Genomic DNA, 26,212 nt, shown 5'->3' with positions numbered 1-26,212 from the left:
TCCCGGGTACTCTGCATGCAGTAAGCCCGTGACGAGCGTATGTCGGTCGCTGTCGTCTGGTATTGGCAGGCATGGGTTGTTACAGACGTGGTCTGCAGACGCCAGACGGTCAGCGTGTTCCCAACATGCGAGGGGATCCACTGCAGAGAAATCTCAGCGCCACATGATGAAAGTTAAGCATACCGTCTTCTGACGCAGCGTGCGAGGGTGTTGTCACATGCGGGGTACGTAACTTTTTGAATGGCGCAGTTGGAGTCAGCGAGGATGACTGGCCTGTTGATGGCCCCGACTTGGACTGCAGCGGTTGCGTTTAGTATTGCAAGGAGCCCTGCATTCGTGGAGGATATTGGATGCCGCAGAGATTTCCCTTGCCAGGAACGCCGCATGTAGTGCTACAACTGCTACAAATTTCGGCAAAATTTGGGCACTAGGTGCTGTACAATGGGGAATATGAACTGACTGCGACGCTAATATCGAGCTAAACTGTGCTAAATGTGGGTTCGGCCATCGGGCATCCTTTTCCTTATGTCCTTTCAACTTTCTTGTATTGGCACTACGAAAATGAAATAAAGGAAGCCTACCTAGGACTGGCGCTGGCAGATGTGGTGATGTCCAGTTCAGACGTGCTAAGGACGTACAAGAATTTCCCTCACTTCCTCCGCCGTCTGAACCACCCTCCCCATCAACATCAACAACAACAACATGATGAATGACGATGGAACGAGGAGATTCACCGCAGCAACTGCGGTACCATACCTCAGTGCATGTGGGTTAACATATGAGTGGGACGACGATGAAAAAGGAACAAGATCAAACTAATTCCGCTTTGAAAAAGGCATCTCGTTGTCGTTCCTGTGTGTGTGTGAAAAAAACAAACAAATCTAACATGCATTAATACATTCGTTGCTTTCATGTAGTAATTGCCCCCATTTTGACTGATACCCTTTTGATACAGCTTACCTTGCTGACATTTAAAAAGTTCCAAGCAACGTTTGGGCGTCACGGTTTATTAGGTTGTCACGTTCTACGGTTAAATTATGTTTCAATTATTAATTAGTTAAATCAAATCAAAATTCACGAAAGTAAATCCTACGCCCAAAAAAACTTCGCTAAGGGACGACCTCAACGGAGGGAAGCGCCCTTAAATTTTTTAGATGCCGTACATACACCTTAGTATTTAGAGTCATCTGCTCCGAAGAGACTCAGTCTTCGCACGCCAGTCAAGCCTTCTTGCTTAGCAGGAAGTAATAATAGGTGGGTCTTGGAATGGAGCGTTTTTCTTTTTTTTTTGCGATGCAGATGTGGCATTTTACTTTCCGTAGCTACAATGTGAACGATGCCTCCCGCTTTCTCTCATTCCTCATCGTGGCTTTGAGATCAAACGAGGCGTTGCCTAGCTTCAAAAGTTCGCAATTCGCTTTGAGATTAAACGACGTCATCGCCTTCGTGACAGCTACTTTTGACGGCGCGGGGATTTCGAAAATAGAAGGAATAATGTCTAATGAGCTTTTTCCATTTTTAATGCGAAAGGGAGGAATATCGGAAGAAGCTTTGTTGAAGCCAGCGCTTAGTGGCAGCATTTGACGTTTGTGCGTCTTGCAACATGGAATAATACGCGCGATGGTGGTGTTGGTTGTAGTGCAGAATGTGTCGCATGCAATGTGTTCATTGCTCTGTGCGCGTATTTGCAAGAAACGACGAGTAGAGAATAGACTAAACATCACATTAAGAAGAAAGAGGAAAAAAAGAAAAAGAATGAAAGGATGCGATAGCTCATTGACAGAATGACGTAAATGCGGGCTAGCTGGTGGATAAATTCCATGATAGGCAAGCCTGAGGTCCGTCTTGCTGGTTTTGAGCCTTCGTGTTTGTGTTTGTTTACGTGTCTTGCCCATCGCTCAGGCTTGCCTATCATGGATGCTATAGCTGCACGTTTGCGCTGTTTTGGAAAGGTAGCTAGGCCGCAGGTTCGAAACAAATATCAACAATTAAGTTTTCGTATCTTGTTCAACGTGTGCTTCTGAGAAGAAGCGAAGATAAGATCATGAGCTAGTCTCGAAGTCGATTTTAGAATGGAAGACTTGATGAGATGGACACTCCATACGAATAAAGGCACGTGCATGTGCGCATACTATAAAACGTGAACACAACACAACGGATCAAAAAACGGAAGAAAAGCTTCATTCTTTTTTTTTTTTACTGATTTCACTCGGTTGTGTTATCATACTTTTCTGTACGCCCACGTTGATGCCTTTATTTATAAGCGTGGACCCCTCGAGTACTTTCTCAGTCAACCTCTCCCCGATCAATCAATCGCCGCAAATATTCATCGTATACGTAGCGCCCCCTGTCGGTATTTTTTTCCCTCCCATCACAACAGATACAACACGGGCTACTCTCGCGCCACGGCATTCGCCTCCGTAAAAAAAGACGCTTCCATTTCATTCACGTTACTTTTTCTTTCTCCGCTTTTGTTTTCTCTTCTGCCTTTTGCACCGTTCAATCTTGAATCCAGTCGTCCATCTTGAGACCACGTACATGGATCGGCGGTGCGTGTCAGGCCTTTCGGTCATCGTGCACATTCACTCGCTTCAATTTTGCCGTCGAGTCGCCTCAGTGCTGCTCCAACTGGTCGCGCACGCGCCGAGGTTCCGAGCAGAAATGACAAATGCGAAGTACGCATTCATCTGACAGATGCGCTATAAGCCACCCTCAGTGGGTGCGTGCCTATGTTGTGCCACGTTGTTGTATCTGTGCATAGATCCTTGCAGATTTGGTGAATGGGTTGCTTTTCCGTTCCTGTTTTCTTCTTGTTTGTTCCGTATAATAGAGTTTTAGTACATCGTACGCTATCGCCTTTGCGTACGTAAGGGATAGCGTTGAAGGTTCTGCACACGCCCATAACAGAAAGAGAGCTTCGCGCAGTGCGCGGAACCACCAACGCTATCCTTTACGTACGCAAAGGCGATAGCGTACAGTATGCTAAAACTCTCTATTGTCTTTACGTCGCGAGACAACACTGATCGTCATGGTGGTCGCCCTGTGGGTTAATTTTGGATTATGTCGGATTATTTGTGGATTCATTAGTCTCGGTACACTGCACACCGTGGCTTGCGGTGGTCTATCTGACTATTTTGTACCATAGCGCGAAACTGTTGAACGGTCTTCGGCAGGGTTCGAGCCCGTAACCTTGCGTTCTGTAGGCGGACTCGTTTCCAAGGGATTCTCCGAGGCCAGGTGGCTGGGCTCATAGTCTCGATGATCTGTAGTATTGTTCACCAAATACAACAATGCTGGCTTTCTTCAAACAGAACTTCACCGCATAGCACGCTCCTAGCCAACCATCATCTCGAATGACATCGTTCTCTCCCCTGATTTGCTGGAAACGGGAGGCGTACGCCATTTTTGTGACAACTACGAACTGCAGTAGTGTCACAGAAAAGGCGTACGCCGCCGTTTTCAGTAGATCAGGGGAAGGAACGATGTCATTCGAGATGATGGTTGGCTAGGAGCGTGCTGTGCGGCGAAGTTCATTTTTAAGAGTGCGATTTAAATGAGGTGTATAGGGTGATAAATGGAGGAAGGTGTGGACAGTGAAATCATTTCCGGAGAGTCATTGCGCACAGGAAGGAGAGAAACAACAACAACAACACGTAAATGAGGACTATGATATGGGGTGTTTCACCGAAAGAAGGGTATGACTATGGTGGTACAGGGGACGAAAGAGAGCGTCACAATCCCGCTTCTTGTAGTCTTCGGGGGACTAGCATTCGAGCATTCCTCAACAGTTTCTTCATGGGAAGATCCTTGTAGCACTCCAGTCTTGTCATCTCCTTCGTCATTGCCCCACCCTCACTTGTCACCCTCATACACGTTACCCTCATCTTTTTTAATTATCTTATTTGTCTTTAATCTATCTCATCCTGCTTTCACCTTTCGTTAGTTTATGCTTTACTTCCTCATTCTTTTCTTTTCTTCTCTTTTATTTTCTTGCGGAATAGCAAGCCGACATACCGTTTGGCTGACCTTTCCTCATTTTTTCCCTTTGTTCTAATAAATATATCCGCTCCCCTTGTAGCACGATAACCACAAGAATGTTATAATAACGCGAGATATTTATTCAGATACAAGAAGTGATTTGGAGTAGGTACAAAGCTCCAGAGTATCCGAAGAAGTTACCGGCACCTGCGCGGAAGGTGGTTCAATGCGTGTACTGCAGACTTGTACAAAATACTGCGCAAAAGTATTTAAAATAAGATACTAAATACTCTACGGAAAAAGTATTTAAAATAGAGTACAAAATACTCAAAACTGAAAGTAATTTGAGCAGAGTACTAAATACTCTAAGAAGTATTTAAGATATTCTTTAAAGTACTTTAGTATTAGCAGTAAGTGAAACGCGTATTCTGAACGTGGCCTTACAAATGAAGGGAATAAACTTGATCAGCCATGCATATCTTTCATTTGCAACGTCTTGGTGTCAAGTAATGTTGGTCAACCCAAGTAAACTTTGTTGATATGTTCTGACCCAAAACTTCGTAATCCCTCCTGTATGTCGGTTCGTGTCTTTCAACCTCTGGCACATGTTTATTGCTTTGATGACCAAGATAATAAATGCCGGGATTATCTTGTACCTAATCCCCTGGTGATTCACCTGGCAATTCGAATAGGAACGGTTTTCTGACGAAGTTGGCTATTGACAAGCAAGGCCAGGCTTGGGACCAGCCTATTGCACAAGAGAATAAATGACAGATTCGCGAATTCCCGAAAAAGGAAAAAGAAGAAAAAGGGGGTTAAATTCCAGTGAGCTGAAAATCTCGGCACGGCGGGAAGCGTGCTGGACATGGCTTGACGAGGAAGGAGAGTATTTTGAGTACTGAGTAGCAAATACCGAAAAAAAAGTATTTTAAATACATTAAAAATACTTGTCGCAAAAAAGTATTGAGTAGAGTACCAAAATACCGGAAAAAGTATTTAAAATACTGTATTTTGAGTACGTACTCAAGATACGTACAAGTCTGGCGTGTAGCACCGCTCCGCACATAGTCACGGGCCTCAATTTTATTTTTAAATATAAAGCCGTGTGTGAGTTTCACGTACATATGAAAGGATTTTGGAAGCTGCCAAATTTAGATAACCGTTTTTGCTAGCACTGCCATTTTAATGAGGATAGGAACACGACTATAGCGCGTTCGAATGCGTGCTTCCAATGAGGAGGTGGAGCTGCTTTCCATGGAGGGGAAAGAAAAATCTCCTCTTCGCAGTCTCTCCGTATAATTAAGGCTGTCTTAGCGCTTCCTTTGTATCGGTTCTTTGTGCTCCTCTGTCTGCCATTGTGATTGTGCTGTCAACGTCTTTGCACAGCGAGAGAAAGCTCTAGCGAGAAACTTTGAGCACGATGTTCTTGCGGTTTGGCCCCTCTCCTTCTTTTGCCAGTATAAATGGCACGTGAGATGCGTGGTTCTACTGCAGTGCGCCGATTACTGCTGTAATAACGGACTCGATTTGCGAAGTTATACGACATTGATATACGCGTATGAGACGTCTATACGTATATACGACATCGCATACCGTGGTTCTCTTTGGGCATCGTGCGCGCACATTTCATTTGATTTTAATACCTTAAGGGCCTAAAGGCATTACACAAGGGGGAGAAATGCACATGTGGATGACATAAAATAATGTAAATAACTACGTGAAGTACAACAACAATAAACGATGGAGAAGTGATGATGACATGGGATGTTTCCCTGTGGTACCCACAGGACCCTACCCCACTTCACAGCGGTTAATATGAGAGGATGAATTATGGTGAACGCGAAGCGACGACCGGTCGGAGTACAAGCAAAAACAGAAACTACGTGAAATACAAGCAATTCAACGTGAACATAACGCAAATCCTACATGAAGCACAAGCAATTTAGCGTAAACATAAGTACATAACGCAAACAACTACGCGAACACTCAAGACTACACATATAACAGTACAAATAACTACGTGAAGTACAGGCGAAAGCAGAAAACCCAGTAAGATCGCAAATCACTGCGTTAAATCCAAACAATTGAACACGAACAACAAAACTAGAATAAGTACATTTCATTACACATTTCTTTAAAAGAATTTAGGTTATCGGAAAAAACAAACTAGCTGACAGCGTGTTCCAATCATTAATACATGTTGATAAAGGGTAATTTTTAAAGTATTCATTATGACTTCAAGGAACATATAACCTGTAAGGGTGATGGTGGCGTTCAGAGGCGTAATACGGTTCACGCAGGTGTAACGACTCTGTTGTGAACAAAGTTTGTGCTTTAATTGCAACCAGTGTATCTTACGTCTTGCTTCTACCGGTCTTTCCTTATTTTTTTTTTTTGTATGGACATACGTATGCTTGCGAAGTGTTATCACGCCCTATGATACCAACAAGGAAAACATGCACGCAAATAAATCGTAACGTCGAGGAGGGCGGCGAATTCTTTCTTTATGTGTATGTCGAGAACTACGACTAGTAATCTTTATGCTTGCAGATATCTTTTGTGAAGACCACGGAGAGAGAGATGACGCCTTCGTGTATTTTTTTTATTTCACTTCAATTGGTGCGTTGTTGACTGATTAGACGAGTCACAGAATTTGTGAGCCCATCTTCCTTAGCGTTTTATCCTAGTATTTCCTATACACATAAATTTACTGATTCGCTTTATTTTCCCCAACAAAGTCAACAAGTGAGGTTGCAACAACTTGCAACAAAGTCAACAACTTGCTTTTACACTTGAGTGTAACTTGAGTGTGCATGACTTTCGTTAGCGACTGATTGATACGTAATGCATGGCAGCGAACGGATTCTCGACAACTTGGGACGAGTACCTCTGTAAACGTAGACCGTCATAAATGCTGGTTTTTACTCTTGCAGCTTGGCTCTTTTCTAACAAGACGACCACTAGCCCAATTCTTTATGTTAAAATTTCCAAAAAGTTACCGAGCATAAGAAAGCGCTATATTCAAACCGAAAAGCACGCGTGGATGGATAGATGGATGGATAGATGGATGGATAGATGGATGGGTGGATAGATGGATGGGTGGATAGATGGGTGGATAGATGGATGGATAGATGGATGGATAGATGGATGGACGAACGGGTGGGATGATCTTTCTTTCTTTCTCTCCCAGTGACTTACGAATCTCGTGTTTTATGAATGTACTATTCGCGTGATAGACGCATAACTGACTGGTTTTATCTGATACTACCACGATATACGGCTTCTACCAATAAAGTAGCAAAAGCATAGATATGGTAGGCACATAGATTTGGTACACATGACGGAAATATCGCCAGGAAACGCTCGTCTTCATATTGATGTCGAGCAGACATCATCGCTACAGTTGATTGTATGCCAGTCGGGCAAGTCGATAGATTTCTGTCATGGATAGCGGGACCGACATAAAGTTGAAGAGACACCTCGTGACGACCTGAGATGAATCATGCCAGGCCTTCCGATCCGTTAAATAGGTGCCACACCTCCGTCTGGCTAGCAACAGCTTCTTAACGGCACCACAACAAGTATATCTACTCAGTGGGGCATCGATTCTCCTTATGAGGCGTGCTTCGCCTGTATACACAAGAGCCTTACAGGCGAAGCACGCTTTACAGGCTTCAAAGCAGAGTGGGTAGTGGGTTTTTGGGAAGCCTTACGAAACGCTCGAAAAGTAACACTACAGACAAGACTACAAAGAAAAATGCGAGGTTAAAACGAGACAGCTATATTTACGAACGAGACAAACAGAAGAAAAAATACACCGGAAACCACGCTCTTCTTCGTTTGCTGGCAGGAATTCATCTGCTACAAGAAAGTCATAACATCATAAAAACTTCATATCACGCAGAGCTTGTGCGCGTCGTGCTTTTTCTCGAGTTACTTTGAAAGGAACCGCTCCGCGAAATCGTTTCGACCTTTGTCACAGCAGCACTACAGTGCTCACGCGCTATGATTTTGCCTGACTGCTCTGTAAGACGTCACCGTGTCTTTCAAAACCGTGTCCTACTCAGCCTATGTAATTTAAGATATCTCATTCAGGCTCGACATTCACAAAAAAAAAAAAAAAGAACAAACGACAACAATGGCAGAGTAAAGAAGCAACCGTTTCTTTATTGCGTACAATCGCCATAATACATACCTACGTCTCAGACTTTTCAGGAGGAGATATGAACACCACAAAGGTAGCATAACGGTATGTTCCAAAGTTTGCGCTTCGACTCTAATTCCTGGTATTGAATCCGCGAAACCATCTATTACTTTGCAATACATCGGAAATAAGTATATGTTACTCCCGAGCGAGGTTACGTCGTAAGAGCGATGGCATTTGAATAATACGTGAAAGAATAGAAATTCAAGTCTGGATGAACAGTTAATGGCTGCGTGATTTTGCAACTGCTGATACGTTTACACCAGTACTGATGTACGACTGGTGTACATTTAGATTTGCCTTTGACCTGCTGTTGTACGTAATATGAACCATATTCAAATGAGTTCGAAAGCAAAAGCAGCAACAAGAACTGGTATGGTCGGAGGGTATGGGTTCGAATCCCTAGCTTGTACTGTATCATAAACTGTCATACTTTAACCATCGTATAATACTCATTTGCATCATCTGTACGCACATGTCTGTGTACGGTGGGTCAGACGCGTGAGGCTATTTTATGCTTAGCTTTGCTACCGCTTTTAGATCTCAAATATTTAAAGTATTCTGATTCTTTTTCAGTTACTACCCATCCAACGATCGATTTCCTCAAAAAAGAACTGGCACAAATTGTTTCTTTTGTCTCTACGGTTTCGCTGCAATGACACTCGAGGAATATGGCGCTAGCTGTTTCCGATATTGCGCATTTAAATCTCTTGCGACATCTTTGTTGACGTTCGAATATTGATATAGACGGCGTTAGCTTCGGTGATGAGACTAACAAAGACACAATCCAACACCGTTTGTATGGGAGAGCGCCTCAGTCGCTGTCTCAGTCTTCTCCCATCCTTCCACTTTCAGAATTTTCGTCTAATATTAATTTGACATTCTCCTACGAACAATACAAAAAAGTAGACGCTGATAATACGCTTCGCATGCTGCTCATACAAATGCGCGCATGTTTTATAGAGTGTGATCCATCCGGGCCGCCGTCGGCGAAGTGTACACTTCACTGGCTGTTGTGTTCTCAGATATGCCTTTCTATTCGTGCTTGCATGAGTTGGGGGGGGGGGGAGGGAGGCAACATAAAATGCACGTGTAGAGAGCATGATTTATGGGCACCATTTGCTTCCCGCTGTCAGGGCAAGTGGGTTGCGCTGTTTCGCTTCGCGAGCTACAGTCTCCGGGTCTAATGTGAATGCTGGGTGCTCAGCTTAGCTATAATGTTGCACTTGTCCGGTTTGGTTGGAATAGTCTAATGGGAGAAACTTCAGCGGCTTGTGTCTCGTTACTGGGCTAGCCAGTGACTAGTTCATGGTTTTTGGTCTTGGCTCTGACGGTGTGGCCCCGAGTTCGACGTCAATGTCAAAGGTCAGTGTTTTCCGGGCGTACTTCGTGGGCGATAGACGTCGCCCTCCACTGTCAACGTTGGTCTTGTCCCGCAAAAGTTTTGTACTGTTTTTTGTGAATGTTTTGTAAGGTTGATTCTATAAGTTTCGTGTGGCATCGTCTTTTCTTTTTCTGCAGTCTGGTGAGCACGTCGTAGTCATGCAATATGTATAAGTTGTTTTACTCGAAAGTTTCATTTCACTCTTAGAAAATAGGTTACACGACTTGATAATTCTCAATCTCCTTGCTGACATTCATAAAAGTTTGTGCCACATACTAGTGTACTATATTTGTAAATTTTGTTTGTTTGTTTGTTTGTTTGTAAATTTGCTAAGCAATGGCAACATTTTTTTCTTAATGGCCTCGGAAGCATGCGACCATGATAAATTATCCCAGCCAAAATCACAAGGTTTCTGAAAAAAAAAAAAAAAGAAATGAATTTGAATTGCAGCGGTGAAACACCTAATCTCATCGCCATTTATGTTGTTATTATTGTTGTTGTTGTTGACACAAAAAAATCCGTAGCTACCTAATAAACGGTATTTATCTGAAAGACACTTTAGCCACGTACAGACCCCGAAAAAAAGTTCAGGAACCGAGTGGGGTACGGCACTCTAGCGGCGAGCGGAAGCGAACTCGTTCACTGGTTCAGAGGGGTAGGTGAGTGCGCTGGTTGCGACACACCGCGGTAGTTTCGGTATCGCTTGAAGGTGCTCCGGAAGTGGCTTGGATTGATGTCTCTACCGGCGCACGCATCCACCCCTCTGGGGTGGACGAGCTCGCTTCGGCCCGCCACTAGGATGGAGAACTACGTCTCTCGCATGTTCTGTAAACGTTTGTCGGGGCCTGCACCATAAGTAAATTTATCGAATTTCAAGTTCTTTAGCTGAACTCTGAAAGATGCCAATTTAGCGTTCTTTCCAGAGTCAGGAAGCGCCTTACGGATTTACCCAAGTCCGCCACAATATGCGGCGCTACCCAGTGCAAGAGAAAAAGAAAGAGTGGTTTTGAGGAAAGAGCAGACTGAGAGCGCGCGCCCTCGGCGTGCCCTGCAATAGACGATTTTACAAAGATGCGCGCACCACCAAGCGCGCGGCGCAAAGCAGCATGGGAACTTTGAGCGACACTGCTCCGTCGTCTGCTTGGGTTATGGTTTACCCCGGCTGTCGCTGCTGCTGCGCACACCGGGAATGTTGTTGTTCTTCTTCTACCTCCGCCTTTGCCCGTCTCTAAGGTGCTAGAAGTTCCCATGAGCCCTTGCGTGCCACAGGTGGCGCTGGGTCTGCCACAGGTGGCGCTTTATTTTTGAAGCGTGATGTGGGCAAGCTTACGCTTGTCCCATCCTACAGTTGGCAATACAAGGTCTATGCTGTCCCATACTAGGGTTGGCAATACGACTGTCTAGGTCTATTCTGTTTTTTGGGTTTGTTGTCGCAGTAAAACGTCTGGACATTGGGCAGCGCGGTTGTGTCCTTCCTTTCCGTAACAAGTGGGACAGTGCGAGAGTGCGTGTCATGTGTCCTTTCACGTCTGTGTTTTATCCGTCCCTATTACGTTCACGTATTACAGCCGCGGCCGTGACGACACGAGTTGTAATCTCTCTTTCCTGGGGTTCTTCGCGAGCAAACAAGTCATATTAGCAGTACTGAGCCGTGCCATGCCGCACGTGTGATTATACACTTCAGGCGATGACGTTGTGAAATTGTGAAATCTCGTGAAGGAATTTGAAAATCGACATCTAGTGCAGCATCCTTATCTAGCTGCTTTGCAAAGAAAAAAAAAGAAACGCACTTGCACTCTCGCACTATTAAATTAGCTAAGAAAATTGGTGCTTTCCACTGGACGAAACAAAACCTGTACATTATGCCACCCCGGAGCGGTAGAGTAACTTCTTACTTCCTTTTCGAGAAACAAACCGATAACAAAAAGAATAAAACAGAAACGGAGAAAAAAAAAAACAAAGAAAAAGGAAGAGCACTAATGCAATAAGGTTTTCTAAAAAGAGTGAAAAGCAGCAGAGAGAGACAGAGAAAGAGAAAAAGAGAATGACTGATTGATGCCCCGTAGCTGACGTCAGAGTATGAACACGTTCACGTTTGTTTTTATTCTTTTGTTTTTTGCACTTAAATGAGCCCATGTGTGGCTGAAGTGCTCTTCGAGGTCACTTCCTTGTATAGCGAGGAAAATTTAAAATTCAAATAAGCTTAGGGAGTTTATAATGACTTCGTAACCTAAGGAGGCGGTCTTTCGGAAGTTATTTCTGTTGCGTTACATACAGCAGGAATAGGTCAACAACGTGTTAGAGAACCATAAAGGAAGAAGAGAAAAAAAGCGACAATAAAGGAGACCTCGTTTGAAGAGCGACATCTTTATAAAATCTTCCTTAAGTACAGCATGGGTGCAGACTTGAAAGCGTTATGTTACCTTATCACGGCGAGAGATGCACTCTAAGAAAGGAGGAGTAATTTTATTCAGTTTGGGGGGTGATTGATTGATTGCAAAAAAAAAAAAGGAGCCACTCGGGACTGGCCACTCCAGGACACGTTATTTTCGGGAGTGGATCATTGCCACAGCCATGAATCCCTTTCGGGAGTAAATGTGGGAGTGATGAGTAAATGGAGAATTGCAGGTAGGGTTCGGGGACTATTTCAAATGCTGAGGAGTAAATATCAGGGTCATGGGACTAAAATGGGGAGTAAGTGCTATCTCGGGGAGTAGTTGATGTTAAACCTTAGACCCTCGTGTTCGCTTTCGTGCTTCCGCTAAGCTACCTCACGTTTCAGAGCGTTACGTTACGATTGGGCTTTTAACTCTGTTATGTCGTTTAGGCGGTGTCAGGTTTGGTTGTGGCTTTTTTTTTCTTCTTTCGATCATTAATTTGCCAGGTTTTTAAGACACTTGCTGGAAGTTATGTGGTGGAAGATTGACTGACTGAAAAAACTGACTGACGTACACCGACTCCGAAGAAGAACCGTACTTAAAGCCGAGCTCTGACTTCAAAAAGCATTAGGGCCGCCTGGTTGCGGTGTGGTATAATGCCTTCGGCGGAGTAACTCTGTTGCGACCTGACGCACTACATTTCTTTCCACTCTTAGACTGAGCACGGGTATATAGTCTTTTTTAGTGGTTTAGCTACGCGTTTAAACATGTAGTTGTTAGTTAACGTGTCTCTCGCGTTCTCTACTTTATTTCATGATCTCTCCCATCTCTTCTAGTAAAGTATACTCTAACATGCACCAAGCTTTACAAACCTAATATAGACCACATTACTGTTTACAAACAAGACGCGCCATCTGCGCATGCGCGGGGTTGGTGTGGGCAAAACACACTGAACGCAGCCGTGCGAATGCTTTCCGCAAGTGCGACATCGGTTGTGTTGCACGGCTACACCGCTCTCGAATGTCTCTGCACAATAACCAAAACAACTTAGAGCTCTGAAGGAATAAGACAATTGTTGCTATAAGACCAAGTTGTTTATGAACGGTATACAACATGACGATCCCTTTGCGCTGCACATTGACAACTGGACAGCCCAGTCCCAAAACATGCTGCAGATCACAATCGCATTGTAGTTTATCTAATATCTTTGCCGAGCCAGTTCACTGCTGACACTGTGCAAGCGTACAAGCCACTGGAAGCACACAGTTACTTAGGCGAGCTGCTTGATCGGGACGCTTCTGAAAACAGCGCTAATTTGCTACCGTGCACCGATTCATGTTAGCGTCGTTTATTTGTACACAGGTATCGTGAGGGAATCTCACAAAGGCGATGTCAGGGGATCTTTCTGTCTAACTGATCAAAACGATCCACACACAAAAACAATTCACAATCCAAGCGATTTCTTCGTTCTACTTTGCGCGGAAATTGATTAAAAGTGATTTCGCCACCCTTTACCTATCGAGTTGTGTACCCCAAGGATACACCTTTGCGGCATGCCCGCTTTGCATGAAAACGATCACTGAAATCACTCCAATTGATTGCTGTTTTGCCCACAGCAAGCAGACGATCGACTGACTTCAGCGCCACCGCAAGTCGTGACGTCACGTGCGCAAAGTGGTCTATAAGTAAGAAAAAAAAAAACTGAGGAAATTATGTACCAGAAATGAAATCGCAACTGATCAGAGCACCGCGCGACAGAAAATCCTAAACGATTCCATTTCGATTGTGTCCTCGAAACTCGTGCTGTCGGACGTGACCTCATTTGGTCTTCAGTCCCAGACTTGAATATTTTCCGTACGAAGTCAGTTACTTGTACGATAAGATTAAAATTGAACGGGTGGAAGATGCCATTTAAGAAACGTCATTCATAACAGGGCTGCACCCGCGTTAAAAAAGAAAAAGAAAACTTACTTTGCTGAGTCAGCATTATCGTTTGAAAGAGTTACAAAATGGCCAAATCTTTCCGCGTGTACACAAAATGAGAGAAACGGGGAAACATTGCCAAGTAAGTCTCAAGCCACGAAGAGCATAAATTCTCCAGCACGGTAATAAACCGAACATAATAATAGGCTTCGCTCGCGGGCGTCGCCATTTGGCTGATGGCAACCCTGATTTATGACCATTTTGCCCGAAGATTCGCTGTTTCTGTTCGCTTTATTCGAATTTGTATGAACCGTGTTTTGTTCAAACACGAAATATGGCTTCGCGGTGGGAGAACAAATGAATATACTGCCTTCCGCTGCGAGTAACACTCTTATCATTACCAAGACGGCAAAGAAACCGGAGGCATCAAAAGCTTACTAATGTGATTATGTCACGTTTGGCTGCGTGTATAACAGAAGCGTGTTTACCCAGTCCTGCGACCGTCTATATTTGGTGTGTGCAAACTATGCGATGTCATCATCGCATCTAGCTGCTTTGCAAAGGAAAAAAAAAAAGAAATAAATGCATGCGACCTATGCGATGTATTACGTACTTCTAGGTTATGTCAGAAATCGAAGACGTGTTATGGGGCTCCAGCGGAGTGTCTATCAAGCAGGCAGGAGTATATCACATCGTAATAAATACTGCCGTTTATTCGTTCACTTTTTTGTGATGATAACAGCGGCATGGAAGTGGTCTCCTGTGGGAGAGACTTATTTCGCTTGGCTTCTAATTGCGAGCCCAACCGCCTATGGAGCTCCAATTTGCTTCAAAATCAAAAGTATGTGTAGGCTGAGTTACAAGCAATTATCAGTAACATGCATGATCTTGTTGGACTACGCAGAAGTTTTAGTCGCGGTGTGTTACTAGACGGTACGTGTTGCTAGTGGGACATATTCTGGAAGTGATGTTGATGTTGGCGAGAAAAATATTAGGGGAAGATTGAATTCGTGGAAGTGGTGGTCCTACGCACGGTATACTGACACGTATTATGAACCGTTAATACACAGCGCACCTTAAGCATTTAACGTATTTAAGCATCGTGTACATATCTGCGCATAGAACGTATCATGTTCATTGCTGCTCACCATAGCTCACATCTACATTTGTAATTGGCTTCTGTTTCGATGATTCTGTTTATTACATCTGAGTGCCAAGAAAAAATAACTTTCCCTTCTTTTTTTTTGCCAACATTAAACCAACATTCAACATATCCCCCCAAGAAAAACAGCAAAAAGAACAATAGGAACAATCTGGGGTATAGTTGGTATAGGTTCGTGATTGTAAGTGTATACCTTTTTTCAATTAAACCGAGGTGCCGTGCATAGAGATCAGTTGGTGCGGGAGATAATGCAGGCATTTTTTTCTTTTACGAATCAATCAATCAATCAATCAATGGAGGCGTTTGTTATTGCCACGTGTCAAGACAGACGTGTCAGCTCCCCTTCAGTCACGTTGATAGATTTGGAAATAGATTTGCTACACATGGACAAGGTGTTGAGTGCAATCTCCCAGCCGACAGCATACCCTTTGTCCTCTCCGTACATTGTTAGGTCCGCCCTCAGGGTATTCAATGGATATCGCTCGTGGCTGATAGTTAGTGACCTTGATGTTTCCGTTTAAGATGCTGTTTAAACCTCAGTTGAGAGTCTGCTGTTGTGCTGTCTACTGTCTTTGTCTTCTTGCTGCCATTCGCCATCATGAAAGGAAAAGAAACCCGGCATGACCCAGTGGACACTACTCCGGAAAACAGTCCGTCAAGTACAACATGCGTGGTATTAAGTTGATATTGAAAATTCATGCGCACTATTAAACACTGGTACAGGTTCTGGGTCCTAAGCAGAACGTCCTGCTCTTGGATATTACCTAATTACGGAAAAATGTGTTCACATTTATCGGGTGCTTCAGATAAGACGTCTGCAAAGCAGGACCAATGGTGCATCAAGTACTTCATATATTTCCTGATTTTACTGCATTTGGAAGCTCATGGTTGCAGAGTTGAGCTTTCTTTTGCGCAGCAGAGTTACGTCGTGAATGATACATTATCGGCTGCGAACATTCACGCATCGTTTCTGCGGACTGTCTTCCTTTTAGTGACTCCCCCTAAACTCCGCAGCGTGGGTCTGAGGGAGATAACTGCCTTTCGTATCGTCTTTACACAGTACCGCCGCCAGGACTACGTTTAACGACTATGTTCAAGCCATCGCGGTTTATGAACTATGAAACAACCCAAGCAGCACAACATGTTCGCCCAATATTAGACCAATATTGGCCCAGTATTGGCAATGGCGGCCCAATATTGGACAAAGATTGGCAATGTCGGCCCAATGTTGGACAAAGATTGGCAATGGTGGCCCAATATTGGAGAAAGACTGGCAATGGCGGCCCAATATTGGACAAAGATTGGCAATGGCGGCCCAATATTGGACAAAAATTGGCAGTGGCGGCCCAATATTGGACAAAGATTGGCAGTGGCGGCCCAATATTGGACAAAGATTGGCAGTGGCGGCCCAATATTGGACAAATATTGGCAGTGGCGGCCCAATATTTGACAAAAGGTTGGCAATGGTGGTCCAATATTGGACAGAGGTTGGCAATGTCGGCCCAATATTGGACAGAGGTTGGCAATGTCGGCCCAATATTGGACAAAGGTTTGCAACGTCGGCCCAATATTGAACAAAGATTGGCAGTGACGGCCCAATATTGGACAAAGATTGGCAATGGCGGCCCAATATTGGACAAAGATTGGCAATGGCGGCCCAATATTGGACAAAGATTGGCAATGGCGGCCAAATATTGGACAAAGATTTGCAATGTCGGCCCAATATTAGCAAAGATTGGCAATGTCGGCCCAGTATTGACAATGTCAGGGCAAGATGTTGTGCTGCTTGGGAAATATGTTCGGACGGCGGCCAACGAAACGTCAGCGAACGTCAGCAGTCGTCATCGAGCCTACACCACTCCGACTGACACCTCTCCATGTACCTCACTTTCCACTGTCTAACAACAATACTCCTTCTGCCTCTTGCGATTCTTTCTCAAAAGCAGCAAACCGACGCGGGCATCCTCAGGTGTTTTCTTTCCTCGCCACATCGACGGGAGTAACCCTCTCCGAGTAACCCGGATGACGACACCGAGCGGTGTCTTCCCTTATATGCGTTATCGATTCCCGCTTCTGCTTCTCCTCCCATCGTCCTCTCCCGGCCCGGTTGACCTTCCTCCCTTTATTTTTTTATCCTTTCCTGCTCTTATTCAGTAGCGTCCCCTTTCAGAGCGTGAGCGCACCGAGCCGTCACACGCGGGTATAGTATCCCCCCACTATCCTCCGCTACTTGATATACACGCAGTCATCATTTTCCTCTTGCCGGTGTACTTTCTGCCTCCCCCCCCCCCCTTTCCAGATATCGCGGGGCGTAAAATAAAAGGTGATATATTTCTCGGGCGGGTCTTCGGCTGCCGCTATGACAAAGAGTCTGGTTTTGAATTTTGGCGTTGTTTTATTTATTCGTTCGTTTTTCTTCGCAACACAAAAGGGCTGGATCGCAGTGATAACCGGTACTTGAATGCGAGCATCGCGACAGACAAGAAAGCGAGATACATAGTTCCGCAATTTCTTGGTGTGTGTTTTGAATTGCTGCGTAGAAGTTGTTCCGTGTCGTCGCACGGAGAAAGATCCTTTTATTTTTGAACACACGAGCTGAACTTTACATTCGACTCGTTCTTTACCTGGGATTGAGCAAGCTTGATAGTGCCAACCACCACGTTGGTACGTCCCTCCGTAGCTTTATCGGTCACGTGATGGAACTGTCATGTGAAACCACGTGATCGATAGACTGTTTGTTGTTGTTGTACTTGTAAAAATAGTTTCACCAAAAACTTACCGTAAACGGTGTCCCAAGAAAGGTCCCAAAGGCGTCCCGCTCGTTAGTGGCAGCCTAGGTCATGCTGAAAACTGAGAGGTAGCGGGTTCGCATCCTACCACCGGCTGTGCTGTCTGAGGTTTGCTCTGGGTTTTCCCGAATACTTTCCGGACGAATGTCGTCACAGTTCTCCCTGAAGTCGGCCCAGGGTGCATACTAAGCCCCTCTGTCCCCCACTCCTTTTTGCTGTCCTCTCTGTCCTCTTTCCATCTGTCCCCAGCAGTACGTTGCTCATAGCCACAGTTGCTTCGCGGCGCTGACACGGAATAAAAAATAAGCAGGTTTGGGGCAATGCCTATAGCGCTGCAACCTTTTCTTTTTAGTAGCCAGTGTATTTTCTTGATGTCCCAGTATTGGAGTAGACAGTATATAGGAACACCGTGAGGACTAACATCTCCGTACTTTTCATTAGCGCCTAACGTTATCTAATCGATTCACGTGCGTAGATCGAAACTGTCTGGACCGGCACTTATCTCCTGGATTCTAATTGACTGTGTGCACACAGATGAGTCGTTTTACAGCGTCAGCTGTATAGTGGAGACTTTCACGAGACCGCGTCGGCGTCGTCGGCATTCGCATGTCCGCACAAAACTCTCGCATGTGCGCTCAGCGCTGGGGGTAAGGGGGAGAATCCCGCCAGTTTAAGACCGCTCTCGATGGAAAGCGAGATAGCTGAGTGAGCTGACAATGACTTCACCTTCTATCACGGAAAGGCGACATAACCTTTGCGGGCGAATTTCATCGACTGCAAAAGCACCGCCTACGCACCATCACTACGCAGCGCGTGGAACAACTAGACAAGCCCCACTCGTTGACACTCGCAGCCCTAAAGGTACGCTCCGTACAGCTCCAAGCAGCATACGTTGCATACGTCTATGTCCTCCGTAAGACATCACTTCTGTGCCTTTCCGACAGGTGGATGAAGACGGAGAGACCGATACAAGTCGACGGCTTTCGACGGCAAGTAGAGTGCTGCTGCGGGGCGCGTCGCAATGGCAAGGGCAACCGAGCGGCCGGAGTTGCCATTTACCTGCGTGCCGGAGTACCGGCTATACTCCGCTTGAAGTCACCCTTCCCGGAGACGACGTCGGAGAAATTTGTGCCGTGCAGCTTCCCACAAGGCTCGTGATGACTGTGTGCTTTTTCTCGCCTCGCGCCGCGCCGGAACGCGTCCGCGACATTATCGCGTATGTACTTACCGCACGCACAAGCTTCTGGTCGCCGAAGACTTCAGCGTGGACGTTTCACTGGCCAAGAACACGGTGTCGAGGTAGCTTGCCGTTGTTGGCCTCGCTTAAGTGGACATCGTCACGACTATAGTAAAAAAAAAAAAAAAGGAAAGTGGGAGAGGGGAGTTGAGGACTTCAAAGTGAACAACTGGACCTTCCGCTGTGCACCGACATCCGCCAACCCACAACTAGACATGGCCCATGCGTAGACTTAACCACAAATCAATACTCATCACGCTTAACTAAAAATTTGACTACACACTTTCACCCGGCCTCATTTCACCACACGTACAGTTGACGTTGAATTTCGCGTTACACGAGTAACCGTCCTGTAATTTTTCTATTTGCGGACGTGTAATCCCCGTGTAAGAAATTTATGCTTGGTTTCTGCAAGTCGGCATCCTGTCGCGCCCCTAGAGCATCGAAGGCAGGTGTTCCTAGGAACTGCATTTTGTGTGGTACCCACAGGCCGTGTGCGAGCCCAGTGGAATGTGTGGTGAGCGAAGTAATCTTAAATACGGGCAGGGGCATTCATTCATAAAGTTTATGAACAAATTTTTATATATGATATGTACAGGGTGCTTCACCTAACGCGTCGCAGAAATCTATTAAAAATCTACATGTTTAAGAATTACTTGGTGAACGGCATTGACCTGTAGGGAACGTATGCCACATATTACAAGTACGGTAATTTTGTCCCATTTTAATTAAAGGTAATTTGATTTGTTTAATTGAATTGCAAAATGTACCATGTTGAAGTAACGATGAAGGGGTACTATTTTTCCTCGCGGAATGAGAGCTGCCGTTACTTTGACACCAACACAAAAGGAACGGGTTTCATACGTCGCGTCATTAGTGATTTACGATCTATAGAAAAAATAAAAGAAAAAATAAACGAAATCTACGCTTTCCCTCTCCTTCTCAAGAAGCTTGACAATGCGGAGAGGCCTCTGATTGGTCTCCTCAAACGATCTCCCGCGATGAGTGGACAAATCGTTTGAGGAGACCAATATGGGAGCCCGCTCCCAAAACCTAAACCGCAGGTTTAATTCAAAAGGAAGACCCCGCACCAGAAACGCGTTGAAGTAACAGTGCGACATCAATCCATATGCCGTATGATATTTCACTGGCCACAATTTATCATTCCTAGGTGGCACAAATAATTAGAAAACGAATATTTTCCTTTGAGTGATTCGGCACTCCTCCATGGAAGAGCGGTCCAGCAACACTGGGCTTCATCTCGCAGGTAATTCTTCACATGCGCCTTTCTGTGGGTTCTGTTCTACCCGTGGAGAGTACATTTTACAAAGAAATCGAGGAAGCAGATGACTCGTCATCCAGGTCGCACGAAGAAGTTACCAAGCGCGTGCCAGGAACCAAGTAAACAGCCGACGGCCCGCGCGAGATTGCCTGTGACGTCACTCAGGGTCCAGGAGGATGGGGAGGGGAGCCATCAGGAGTTTCGGTTTCGATATAAGCTTCCCAGCTCTTTTTGGCAACTAAGAAGACCCCGACAGGCAAACCAACCTTGTGTCTTATTTCTGAAGAATGTACCGAACTTATTACACAGTCACTATAAGTATTGTCTCGGAGTCTCCCTTTAAGCCGAGTGTCTTTTTCATTTTTTTTCTTGATTTTATTTGTTTATTTATTTATTTATTTATTTGCCTTTTTGTTATTCCTTTTTCTTTCTTGTTTATATTTTTCCTTTCTTTCCCTTTTTTGTTTAGGGAATAGCAAGCCGGCATGCTGCATGGCTCACCTTTCCCCTTTCTTTTACTTTTTTTTTTCTGCCAAGAAATTCTCCCCTCCCCCCTTTAAGCACAGGCATTCTTTCGAAAACCCTCAGGCAGCGTTCACACGGGGCAACTTTTTGCAGCAACTATGAGCAACTTTGGAGTTGCTGTCAGCCGGCAACCTCCAGCAACTCGAGTTGCTCCGAGTTGCTGCGAATCGCTCCCGGACCGAAAACTTGAGAAGTTGCTCGTGCATCGGCCAATCAGAGAGGGAAGCATTGCCACGTGACCCCCGATGGCGTTGTGGATTTCGTTCGTGGGTTCATAGGTTCAAATCCTGGAGGTGCAGCTAAAAAATAACTTTTTCTTTTTTACGAACTTCACGGAAACATATCAGTTGCCACTTCTGGACGGCAATAATGATCTATTGGAGCAATAAAACTGACTGAAAGTTGATAAACAGCAGCTAAAGAAAAGATTCCACCAGTTCGATTCGAACCCACATTGTCCGGTCGCCATAAGGTTGCTTGTGGGTGGAGCTACAGAGTTGCTGCGTGTGAACGCGGACTCGAAATTGGTCAAAAGACGTTGGTTTGAGTTGCTTCGAGTTGCTGGGAAAAGTTGCCCCGTGTGAACGCCGGCTAAGTTGGTACACATACAGTCAACCATGTACACTTATATGGACATATAACATAGAGCATTAAAAAAAACATGCAGCCTGTTTAAAAAGACATCGTGGTTGAGAGCAAATGTTATCGTGTGACGTGGAACGGCGAGCATCGCTGGTGTACCTCCACGAATTTTATTCGCATCATCCCATCCCGTTATACCTTCCATATGCAAATATTTGCCGGAATGACTGTACATATTGTAACTAACTACTACTGACCGTAGATAGAGCTTGTATGTATTGTAACTAGTGTGCCTGTTACCAAGTTTTTCGTGCACGTTGTCGTCAATAAATGTTCCTGTAACAACAAATATTAAGACGGTTGGCACAAGAGCTATTTCCAATTTTCTTTCCCGCCTTTGGTGACGGCATTGCAGTAGTGTTGTAGATTGATCAAGCGTACCGGGAGCACAAGAATTCAATCCAACTCCCCGCACGAGTTCCTGTTCGATGTCTAACACACTCTCCCTTCCTGCGGTATGTTATTTCTCGAACCTTCCGGGGACGCTGGAGCCTCCGCCGTATTAATTAACATATATTTACTATCCCGCCGAAAGAACGACTTTCCGCCCGTCCGGGTTCTCATCCCGTTCCATCGTCAATTGATTCACCGCCATGAAAGCGACAACATTGCGAGCGGCGATGAACGGCACGTTTGTGGACACTAGCGCCAGCCAGGCATTCTGTTTCAGCCCAACGGCCAGAGAGAATGCGTGGCAGCTCGTATGCTGCTGTAAATGTTGTCACTTCGTCACTGTCGGCGTTGTTCTCGCGGACAGCGGCTCTGCCGTCGGGAAAACACAACCGGGCGGCCGCGATCCATCAGGTCTCCCTCCTTCGTGCTCCGAAGGCGACCACGAGCTTTTGTTAGCGGACAGCGCTCGCTGGCGTGTGTGTGTGTGTGGGAAGGGAAAGGACACGGTGCGTACGAGAATGATGAGTCTAATCAACAGGAAGTCTCGGACACCGTGATAAGAACGAAAAAAGGGAACTTCTTTTTTTCGTTCTTATCATGGGAAAAGGGAAATATCTTTTTGTTTTTTTGCGTTAGCGCCGCGAAGCAACTGTGGCCATGAGCGCCCCACACACGTGGGCAGCAGCGGCAGTCAAGTTAAACCATAACCGAAGCAGACGACGAGAGCAGTGTTCCTGAAAGTTCCCAAGCCACTTTGCGCCGCCGCGCGCTTGGTGGCGCGCGCATCTTTATACAATGGTCTATTCCGTGTCAGCGCCGCGAAGCAACTGTGGCTATGAGCGGCGCACAGACATGGACAGATGGAGAGTGGACAGCGGGAACGAGTGGGAGACAGGGGGGTTAGTATGCGCCCTGGGCCGACTTCAGGAGGAACTGTGCCGACATTCGTCTGGAAAGTCTTCGGAAAACCCAGGGAAAACCTCAGACAAGCACGGCTGGTGGTAGGATTCGAGCCCAGCGCCTTCCAGTCCTCAGCACGACCTTTGGCTACCACGAACGAGCAGGACGCCTCGCGTGGCCATGCTTGCTTGATATCTGTCTGCATTATTGAGCAGTTCGGTACAATCCAAGAGCAATTATGTGTGGCCATTTGCATGTCGCTATTTGCTTTGAGTTTAAAAGACTTATAATTTACATCGAAGCCGAGTTTACGGTTGCGTTTTGAATTTAGTCAGTTTTAATTCGCCTTGAATTACGTTTGAATTAGCGGAATTTTTTATGGTCTTTCTCCCGCGGGCACTTATATTCTTCATATTCTAATTTTTTTGCACGCGGAGATCTTCTATTTCAAAGGCGGACATGTGTCACACCGAGATTCCCGATTTTTTTCTTTCCCGTTGCAACGGTGGGACTCCACAAGATCATCCATGTTATCCCATGGTGGTTGGGCCTCGAACTCAGGAATCCGTACATCTACTGTATACGCTCCTGTATGTTGAAGCTTTTATCTGTGAGGTTAAAGCGGGGCCTTGCACAAAAAATAACATTGGAACCGATGATGCAACCAACATAGTTTTTTTTTAAGTCGGCAACAGATGTGGGATATAAGCGGGGCCATGCAATGTTCTCCGATTCGCAGACCATGATTCCATCCACTATGCAAAAATATGATACTCAAAACGCAAGTTAGCTTTTCCGTCGAACACGTGAGCATCGCAGGCAAAGCACGCTCTACAGGCGCCAACTTGCACAACTGTCATTTTAACATTATCTTCATACATGTACATTCTTTTCTTTCTTCGTTTCTTTGATGCCTTGTGAGCGAACGTTGAGCGTTATTTAGCGAAGCAACTCCACATTTACGCGTTGCGATTCAAAATCCAATCAACACAAGGCTAAGTCTGGCAAGGGCTCAAAAAAGAAGAAGAAAAGGCTTCTATCGATCGTGCAAGTTAATTTTCACAGTTCTTGCGGTTCGCCGACTTCCCTCTGCACAGCAAATGAGATTTACATTTTGTAAAGGCTATACCTCAGTAGAGCAGGTGAATAATAAGAAAAGATTAGACGTGTCTCGAATATGGAACAGAGCACACAAACTGAAAGTTAACGGGAGAACAGCGAAAAATGAACTAAGGGAAATCGTCGCTTGCTTTTGTGGGGCCCTGATATAATCGGGTTGAGAATATACTGAACAAAAGTTTTATTGAAGGTGGGACGAGACGCAATGCTTAGCGCAATGCTTGTGGTAACCTTTGCGTATATAGAAGACCCTTGGCTGTGAGGGTCCGTCTTCCGTAACCGCAGAATTCCTCTTGAATGGAAACACCTCGATCGCGTCGGTCCAACATACGTGTGTTCTTTGTTCTGTATTTGGAGAGCGATGCATCTTAAGCAATATGTTGAGAGATAACCCATTTAGGAAAGGGATCTGACGTTCTTTAGCAAGTTGTAACCCAAAATGCCCAAGAATGACTGCAGTTAATGCAATCAGCGAAGAAGTTTTGTCCTATATATATATATATAAAGGCATTCCAATCCTCCTAACTGAGTAGCCATTTCTCAGAACATGCAGTTTTGTGCAACACGTAACGCCCGATCAAAATACAGCAGTGATTGAAAAAGCAATACAGCGGATATAGTTGACCCTGTACCTATTGATTAGCGGTCAAGTTGTCATTATTGTGTGTTCCAGCCTCAGAACGATTACTTTCCATCGTAACGAAAGGCCTATTTGCTGGGCACGACGTCCAACCGTAGCGTTCAACGTCATGTCGTCTGCTATCGCAACTGCCCTCGATTGCACCGTCCGCTCGCGCCGTGCGGTAGCTGCGGCGGTGGCGGCGCTCCGATCGTTTTTCCCGGGCCTGTCGGCGTCGTCGGCGGCGGCAGCGGGGGCTCTGGCGGGGGGCGAGCGTACTGGCGTAGCGGGTGTTCAGTGGGCGCCGAACAAGTGGGAGGGAGAGCCCCGTGGCCTGTGGCCGTGTGAGATGCGCGGCTGGGTTGCGGCCGCAGCGCTTGTGGTGCTGCTGGTCGCGGCCACCGGCGACCAGCCCGAAGAGCTTCACATCGCGGGCTTCTTTCCCACCACGGCGAACCTGAGCGAAGGGGCCATTGGACGAGGTGTCGTGCCCGCCGTCCAGCTTGCCCTTCGACACATCAACAGCAGCCCCAGATTCTTGTCCGGTTACCACCTCGCCATCTACTGGAACGATACACAGGTGAGGGGAAAGGGTGAGGAGGTCACCCCTCTCTCCCTCGCTCTTTTTTGAGTGCACACTGTATGTGCCCGCCCTTTACTCTTATGGTGGTGCTACCGAACGACCTTCCGGATTGTCTCGTTAATGTGGGACAGCACATCCACTGGTACTTAGAGGGTTTGTGGAAAGTAGCCAATTGTGATAATGCAACATTTCCGTTGGACTTATTTACTCACTTGTTTGGTTATGTTGCGGGAGATTTCTTTCTTTCCGTTTTCTCTCGACCTCGACTTGGTAATTTGTCCTTTAATATTACATTACGACTCGTTGCAGCAATAAATCTTGTGGCTCCTTTCTGGACCATGTCTACGTGGAGGTCAAAGTTTTCTTCGTTAGAGTGGGAACTATATTCCTCATCCCCCACCGTGTCACACGTGCCGGGTATTTTGAGGGTAACTGAAAACGCAAACACTCAAACGTATGAAAGAGGTGCGCAGGATTACCAGGAAGGGCCGTCCACATCGTTGTGACCCGTTTTGCGGCCGTTACGCGTTATTATGGTGTTGTAGCCAAAGTTATGTTTTCTTTTTTTTTGTGTGTGTGTGTGTGGCTGATACATAGCGCCCTCACGGTATGCGAATTTCTAAAAGTAAATCCGGTTCGAAGGTTTTGTAACGTCCGGGATTTCAAAACTCGACGCATCTCTTGTACTATACTGTGTGCTTAGTGTTTTGTAGACAATAATCAGTTTCTCGCTTTCTTTTTCGAATTTATTACACAGTTAGTCCCAACAAATTGAGAGTCTTGCGTAGCCAGCATTGTTGTTAATGGCTTGCACACATTTGCTCACCTCATTCAAAAAAACAAAAAAAGAAGAAAGTAACGAACATTTGGAGGAGAACACTGCTCTCAAGGAACTCCAGTGCAGTCCTTGTTCCTATTGCTTTTACTCGTCAAAATACTTTAACGTGTGTTCCGACTATGGTGACGCTCACATGCCACATTAGAAGACAGTCAACTAATTAATTAATTATCTAATAATTAAGCTAATAATTAGCTAAGAAGCTTAATGCATGACGTTTATATTAATTTTTATGCGCAACGAGACAAGTAATCAA

At 45.5% G+C, this 26,212-nt stretch overlaps 1 protein-coding gene across 6 annotated transcripts in view; it reads left to right on the top strand.

Moving 5' to 3' along the window:
• LOC135391015 (gamma-aminobutyric acid type B receptor subunit 2-like) overlaps window positions 1–26,212 on the top strand; it is a 351,059-nt gene that overhangs the window by 6,421 nt on the left and 318,426 nt on the right. For 2 of the 6 annotated variants that reach the window (XM_064621076.1, XM_064621077.1), the window contains exon 1: window positions 24,810–25,115. The exons of the other annotated variants lie outside the window; for them this stretch is intronic. In XM_064621076.1, the coding sequence (XP_064477146.1) occupies window positions 24,885–25,115 (231 nt within the window). In that variant the 5' untranslated portion in view covers window positions 24,810–24,884. Of the gene's footprint in view, window positions 1–24,809; window positions 25,116–26,212 lie in introns of those variants that run through there. 6 annotated transcript variants of the gene reach the window in all.

Source organism: Ornithodoros turicata, chromosome 4, assembly GCF_037126465.1.
Source record: "Ornithodoros turicata isolate Travis chromosome 4, ASM3712646v1, whole genome shotgun sequence".
Lineage (NCBI taxonomy): Eukaryota > Metazoa > Arthropoda > Arachnida > Ixodida > Argasidae > Ornithodoros > Ornithodoros turicata.
Note: the sequence above shows the minus strand (reverse complement) of the source record. Positions and strands in the feature narration are given on the sequence as shown.